This window comes from Sitophilus oryzae, unplaced genomic scaffold (genome assembly GCF_002938485.1).
Source record: "Sitophilus oryzae breed Bouriz unplaced genomic scaffold, Soryzae_2.0 scaffold_1576_pilon_pilon, whole genome shotgun sequence".
Taxonomy (NCBI): domain Eukaryota; kingdom Metazoa; phylum Arthropoda; class Insecta; order Coleoptera; family Curculionidae; genus Sitophilus; species Sitophilus oryzae.
The window spans coordinates 7,208,317-7,216,469 of record NW_022146254.1 but is presented as its reverse complement, the minus strand read 5'-3'; the positions used below and the strand labels follow the sequence as shown (position 1 = coordinate 7,216,469).

Genomic DNA, 8,153 nt, shown 5'->3' with positions numbered 1-8,153 from the left:
AAACGCATTTGTCTACAGTGCAAAGGAAAGATATGTTTAAACCTTTAAATACCGCGAAGAACAAAAATATGTCAAAATATTACTTTTTTATGTTTACTACACAATTTAGTAAATAACGATTGATTGCCGATACATAATTGTTTTTGTTATGTATATATTTTTTATCTAACACATGTAAACTCATAAAAGTATAAAAAGTATAGAGAGATACAAAAATATTTTATTTTCTATTAAATTATGCAATGTAATAAGAGGTGTCTACCAGACCACTCTGTGGCGATTAACGAAAAATTATTCATTGTAGCTATTGAGGGTTAATAATTTTTGGAATCATTTTTATATGACACTATTTAATTTTAATTTATAACTTGAATATAATTTTAATTTAGAACATGCGAGTGAGAGTAATAAGAATTCCAAATCTATTTTTTTTTGTTTTCTAGTTGATTTATTTTTACGGATTTTGTTGATTTGCTTCTTTTCTTAACCGAATGAAGAGAATGGAGAAGTAATTACCACAGAACGAATTTCAGGTATTTATATTATTTTTCGTCACCCGAGTCAGACCTTTTTTTAGGTCGTTGTATTTGTCCCTTTTTGCCGCTTCGGGCATATGTCATACTTTTTTCTTTTTTTCCGACTAATGTGTTGTTTCAATCTAGGGACCTTATAAAGCTACTTCTCCAAAGCTTAATGGAATATAGAAAAGAATACAAAAAACAGATGTTGTGTGTTGTTTTTCCTTTTTCAAAATCAAAAGGTGAAAATGTTTTGTTTATGTCCTGTATTATACATTTAGAGTAAAGTGGTTTTATTATGTATTGTTTTGAAAGGTTTTTTAGAAGATAAGTGTCTTTTATAGTTTTTTGTGTATTTGGAGAATGTTGTTCGTTCTTACTTATATTTTACCTTTATTAGTTCGTATGCCTACTTTTAATAGTTTATTCCAATATAAAACACTAATTCACCACAATGCACCATAACACTTTACTTTTCGCACTGGACGCGAGTTTTGCTAAACATGTTAGCGTAATCAGCAGATGATTAAAAAACTTCCCTGTGAACAACCCGGATTTCGACCACTTTATGTTATGTTGCTAGTACTACACATGCTCTGCAATACCACACTGGTATTACAAACCATGTGTGGTCTTGCTTTATTGGTTTACCTCTTTCTCAATATTTTTTATGCTCGTTATCATACATGTAGAGGAGTTTGTGTCTCCAATATACCACTCACCGCATTCACAGGGTACTTGGTAGATGCACACCTTTCTCTTGTTTGCCGTTTTGTTTTTATTAAAACGCGTTATACAGTAGTTCAGCATCATTTACAGATGATTAAAACTGAGGTTTTAATCATCTGGTAAATGATATGACTGACTTTTACTGTAATATGTTAGGAATAAATTGATAAAAACACTCATAACACTATAACTCGACATATTATATAAAAAAGTACCTAAATGATTCGTGTTTATAAATTTCCTTCAAAGCTTTTGTATATCCTGAAAATTAAAGCAGTATCGAAGAATAGTTGTTGCGATTAGACTGAACGGGGGTTTGGTACAAAATAGAGGGGTTTGTATGATATGACTGGACGTAACTTTTTTATTATACACGAGTTTAGGCAATCTGCTGGCAAACTGTTCCCGCCTGTTGGTCTAGCGGCGGGGGTTGTGTCGGGTTTGCTTGTAGCGACCGACTAAAACCCTTTCCCCTCTTTTCCCTCTCAAGTGCGGTTGGTACTGCCCTAAGCATTACTTCAACCTCACAAAGTATCCTTTATTGACAAAGTCTATATTTTTCCTCTTCTATCTTTTCCCTCATTATATTTGTCATTAGTCTGATGACACTTTTCCACTCGTTCTCGCCTCTTAGGAGGAGTTCTGCTACATTATCTTTCGTAATTTGATGTCCAATTTCGTTGTACGTTTGTACCCTGTAAGCTTCAAACTTTTGACATAAAAACAAAGTGTGTTCTGGGGTATCCACCTCTTCTGCACAAAACCAACAATATGCATTCTGCTGTTTTTTTATTCTTTGCAGGTATGAGCCAAAGACCCCATGACCAGTCATAGCTTGTGATGTATAAAAATCATATCACCCAGTTTTGAGTTTTTTCACAATGATTTCTTTCGCACAATTTTATAATGTCTTTGATAAAAGTCTTAGTCCACCCTTGGTATTCATTCCATCTTGTTTGCCACTGTGCGTAAGTCATAACCTTTTCCCCTTTGATTATGAGGTCCCGTTCTTTCACCAGCAGTTTTATTGGAGCCATTCCTGCAAGAGCTCTGACTGCTTCTCTTGAAGCGGTTCTGTAGGCCGATATGATGCATATTGCCATTCTACGGTTAAGTCGTTCTAATAAATCCCTATAGGATTTAAACTTCAATCCCGATTTCCAACCTGGTGCCGCGTACAACATTAAAGAAAGTACAGCTGTTGTTTGTACCCTTCGCTTTGTTGCTCTTAGACCTCCGATATTTCGCTTGAGTCTACTTAACTTATTAATGGCCGTATTTGCCTTTTCACAGATTCTTTTAGTATGCGATGTCATTCGTACGTCTTTGTCTAAATACATTCCTAGGTACTTGATTGCTTGTTGACTCTGTATATAATGTCAATCATTATCTGTATTGTAGGTACCTTTTTTCTATCAGATAGTAATACCAATTCGGTTTTTATCGTCACTTGCATCTCCATTTCGGGCAATTTCCACATTATCAATTTCATAACGTGCTGAGTTTTGTCTTCCAGCTCTGTTTTAGATTTTGCCATAGTTACAGCTGCTATTGCGCAACTTAGCGATTGTAACTGGACGCGACTAGGCTGGACTAGCTTGGTGCTAAATAAGCTTCACGTAATGGACCTAGGGAAAAACTATTGAGTTATTTAGCCGCTGTCAATAAGAAATATACAATTTTTCTCATATGGGTTCTGTACGTGACGTAAGTCATTCTGCAATATACCCTTCTGCTTCTGAAGTTTAAAGGTGAATCTCAATTTATATTAAAGAGTGGCGGAATTGTTTGGGGACTGGAAAAGGTGAACAAAGCGCTGTAGGGTGATGCCGTTCTATTTGAGTGACGTACGCATAACTGCGTGAAAAATCGCATATAGGAGAAAATATCCATCTTTTCAGGAAAGTGTTTCGGCCTTTACGACGATTTTGTTCGTCGACCTCTTTCTCTAAAAAATAAAAATAGGGTAGCATTACTTTATTTAATTGTTTATTTTAATACGATGTTAAAGTTTAGACGAAACTAGAGATAAATTCTAGAATTTATGTCTAGGCGCACTGTATTAAGTCAAAGCACATAGTATATATTTTTAAAGTAATACCATTACAGAGGGTAACGTGCGTAAGGAAAATTAAAATCTAGATCATACTTTTAAATAATAAAATAACATAATATAATATCGATTATACGTAAAGTCTGTACAATATTGTTAAGACGGAATCTAGAATATGTTGTTGGTAACTTAGGACAATAAAACTAAACTTATCTATTCAATAATCTCTTTGTGCAAATTTGTCCTAAGCAGCAAAAGCATGAGATGGGGCTAATATCTCTACACTTCTCAGGCTTCACCGTTGGCCAAGACACCGGCGAGGCTGGGGTTAAGAAGAAATGGACCTCCCGAACAAATACAGCCACAAACTATGGGCCCAACTACAAAGAGAGAATCTATATGTGTGAGGGAGGCTTCACCATAATTGGAAATGGTTGTATAAGATGAAAATGATATGTTACCTATTGGCATTAATCGAGAATTGCTCTTCAGAAAACAACAAGTTTTTATTACTAATGAAGGCAAAGTATATAAATCTCCGATAGCATATTGGGTCTAGTTTTATTTTTATTATTCCTAAATAATTTAAATCTGGCAATAAATGAAGAAAACCAAAACATAATTACTTATGCTGATGATACCAATGTGTTAATTGGAAATAAATAACAACCTGCATTGACCAATGTAAAATATTATTAGATAATGTAACTAGATGGTTTAATGAAAATAATTTAATTTTAAATTCTGATACAAAAGATATATATTAATATCTAACCACACATAATTCTTAAGAATAATAAGTGATGAGCATTTAGATTGAAAAATCACATAGAATATATTTTAAAATATCTAGGTTCACTGAGCTATGCAATTAGGTTAATAAGCAAATATATGGATGAGAGAATCCTAAAAACGCTATACTATTCTAATTTTCAGTCAATCATCTGCTATGGGATTATTATTCGGCTTGCAATTATTTGGGACAGCAACATTCAAATACAACGACTGTTTGTAACATAAAAAAGGGTAATAGGTACGCACTGTAAAAAAATGAAATTCAACGAATCGTGTAGAGGGATCTTTAAGAATGAAAAAATTATGACATTATATGCATTATATATTTATGAATGCCTAGTATACCTGTACGCGAATGTTTTGAGAGTAACAATACATCAATACAACACTAGAAAGAATTTACTAAACTATCCCGCTCATAAACTTGTGATTACTGAAAAAAGTCCTTTGTATATGTGTTAAAAAGCTTTATAATAGACTACCCTTAACATTTCAAATGTGTAAAAAATTAAGTTAAAAAATTACCTATTTATTAAAAAATATGGAACCTTACAGCTGTAAGGTTCCATATTAACTGATAATATTAACTAACAAGCTTGTTAGAATTTTTTATTTCCACTAGTTAACTGTTAATTAGGATTAAGAAAAATTGTAAAATCATATCCAATATTGTCAACTTTATAGGTTTATTTTTTATATTATCTATCTCGTTTATATAAGTATACTTATCTAAATATTGAAAATTGTGTAGGTATATGCTGTGAAATATTGATATTGCTGTCCTAGCACCAAGCGCAGGAGTTGGGACTCAAACAACTCTGCATTTTCCCTAGCAACACTGCATTTTCTCCAGCAGTATAGTCAGCAAAATATCGCTAGAGAACACGCGGGGACCAGAGTCAGAAAGAAAGAAGTTCAAATCAAATATATTTATGTGCAGCAAATTAGGCCTGTCTCAGAAAATCATGGCAGACCTTAACTCCTGTTACAAAAACACTAAAATAGCGCAAAACTTACTACTTTAATACTTATAATTACCACAGAAAAACATACAATAAGCTTACCTCGAATGGGGGATTATGTAAAGTGATCTGAAAGGAAGCCAAAAATGCAATAATATACAGGTTGCTCAATTAATAAAAAATCATCCCGATCCACTCACAGATTTTAGAAGTTAAAATATATTTCTGAAATACATCTTCGTATATATTTTAGTTTTGCACGTAAACAAAATTCTCAAATTATTTATTCTAGGAGCTAGAGCTAAGAGCCGGCGCACTATTGCCGGACCCTGTATATAAAATAAAGTAACGTATTTTTAAAATCTCACATCTCTAATTCATATGAATATTACTGTAATTTAAGTTCTAGTACATGGGTTTTTTGTATGGATTTATATACTTTGTATAAAAACCAGTTATAAAGTAAACAAGAAATAATGTTAAGTAAAAAAAATAAAAAAGAATAATAAAAAAATAAACTCGCAAAAATTTAAATTTATGAAAAGAAATTTAAAAAACAAAACTCACAAAAAACTTCTTTTAAAATGACTAGAATGACTTAGCTTCTGTTTCCAAAGTATCAATGTAAAATAGTATTTGACTTTTCGCTCAGTCACTTTTTCAATGGAAAATATCATCGATCCTCTGTACACTTTTGGAATTTTTTCATATCCGTTCAGTGCGCCTTCAGGACGTAAGTCAATCTAGAGAATACTCGTCACAGTCTGAAACACAAAGGAAGACGTCGTCTTGTATTATGGAATGTGGGAATTGTTTGAAAAGGGCTGGGTGGTGGCAGAGAAGGGAGAAGCAGGAGAAAAGAATGAAGGGAGAAAGCCGTTCCTTTTGACTGACGTACGCGTAACTGCGTGAAAAATCTCATATAGGAGAAAAGATCCATCTTGTCCCCGAGGCATTTCGACGTTTTACATTTTTATTTGGTTCTGTGAGCGTATACATGTTCCGCGTAACTTATTGTTTATGAGAATTTCTCATTTTGTCATGTTTACATACACTTAATAAGAAAAAAGTTCCTCTTTATCGAAATCGCTTTTATGCTCTGAAGGCATAAAGAAAAGTCTACTTAGTAATGTTTTTGGACATTTTCTAGTGGTTTATTCCAGACCTTCTAGAGGGTGAAATAGGGAGTAGGATTTTTTCACTCACGTTTGTTATAAATATATTAGATTATTATTATATTTTTGGTGACTTGAAGATACTTTCATAATATGGAACGGAACCAACAGACTTTCTCAATCATCTCAACTCACAAAATAATTCCATAAAATTTACGATTTAGAGAAAGAAGGACCTCTATTTGCCCTTTCTAGATGTCCTTGTTAGTAGAAATGAGAGATCTATTAAGACTCCTGTATACAGAAATCTATGGGACAATATTTAAGTTTTCTGTCAAACTATTCTGAAGCAACTAAGAAAGGAATAATTACACTTTAGTTCATCGAGCAAACACCATATGCCGTGACCAAGCATCACTTATTTTTGAATTAAATAATATTAAAACGGATTTGCTTCAGAATGGTTACTCTGAGAAGTCCATAGACAAAATTATATCAACTTGTAAAAATGACTCATTGGTTCATCGACCTGAGGAGGATGCTCTCTCTGTCTTAACTATTCCATATTTAAAAGGAACGTCAGAGAAGATCAGGCAAATAGCCAAAAAGTATAACATTAAAACTGTCTTCAAATCTGGATCGACTCTAAGAAGCGTCCTAACACAACAAGGCCGGAATCATTAAAATAAGAGAAAGAGTGCATCTACCAGATTCCTTGTGAATGCGGTGAGTCTTATATTGGAGAAACTAAACGTCCTCTAAATGTACGACTTAGCGAACACAACAAAACATGTAAAAAAAGATGACACAATAAAGTCAGGTATTACTGATCATGTTTGGTCAAAACAACGCAATATAAAGTAGTCGGAAGGTTGGGTTGTCCACAGGGAACCTTATTGGAAAAAGCGTAAATTTAAAAATGGCGTTTTTATAGCAAGCAATAATAACATTTATAGCAATCCTATAGTACCGAAATACCCAGGATATGGCAACCACTGATAAACCGCTCCATTCTATGTGGACAACCTCACGGTTAACTGCACCTATTTTTTTCACGGGTGACCGCAGTATAAAAGCTCAGTAGTTTTAGGAATTAGTTTAGTTTACATTTGATAACGGTTAGTGATCTGTCTGACCAAAACGTTGTGTTAATCAAAATAAATAATGACAATTAGTGGAGTCCTGTAAGCCTTTATTAGATACAAACCTCGGAATTCATTTACTGTGAACGAATTTTTATAAAACTTTTTGTATTGTATTGTTAATAAGATATATTACAAAGTTTACCCATTTAAATTCGTTGCTTTCACGTTAGTATTTAAATAAACACACATATACAAATGCACACATACAAGACGGCTCCGTATTCCGGAAAAGCTCAGGATTCCTATTTGAGATTTTCACTCCAAACCTTTTACAAAATATATGTTTAATGGTAGTTCACATTTCAAAAATATTTTTATAGATACACAGGGTGAGTCAAATATATATCATCTATTTATTCGAGTTCAGTGAATTTGCTATAAAATTCCGGTTCCAAAAATACCTTAATACCATAGAGTATACTAAATGGTCTTTGAATTGTGACCGCGCCCATGAGGATGTCAATCTAGACGTCCAGGAACCTTCGTATGAAGCTTATTGCTAAGAAACCGCCGTTTGTCAGCTTTTCAAATTGATAATAAATTGCACTTAAGGACCGTATAATTAACTAACGGACTACAAGAAGAAGATTAAATGAAGAAAATCTTATGTCAAGAAGGCCTGCTTCGGGACCAGAACTTACTAGATGTGTTGACTAGGCCCAAAAGCAAAGGCATGGTCTTAATGTAAACATTACGAAAAAATGCTTTCTTTAAAACCCAATATTTCCAACAAAAATAAAGCTAATGGGATGAACCAAAAAACAAACCATCGAGAAAGGATGTATCTAGATGATAAAATTATTTTTAAATTTCTTGCTCTTTTAACATATTTCACA

At 33.1% G+C, this 8,153-nt stretch overlaps 1 protein-coding gene across 1 annotated transcript; it reads right to left on the bottom strand.

Moving 5' to 3' along the window:
* Positions 1-2,098: 2,098 nt before the first annotated feature.
* LOC115879063 lies at positions 2,099-2,784 on the bottom strand. The gene is made up of 2 exons (XM_030895701.1): positions 2,677-2,784; positions 2,099-2,614 (listed from the first exon to the last, which is right to left on the bottom strand). The coding sequence occupies exons 1-2, from the start codon at positions 2,782-2,784 to the stop codon at positions 2,099-2,101; spliced, it is 624 nt and encodes a 207-aa protein (XP_030751561.1).
* Positions 2,785-8,153: the final 5,369 nt, after the last annotated feature.

Coding starts and splice junctions, on each gene's coding strand:
- LOC115879063 (XM_030895701.1), bottom strand. CDS start 2,784: ATGGCAAAATCTAAAACAGAGCTGGAAGACAAAACTCAGCACGTTATG. Junction 2,615..2,676: donor TGACGATAAAAACCGAATTG/GTATTACTATCT, acceptor CATTATATACAG/AGTCAACAAGCAATCAAGTA.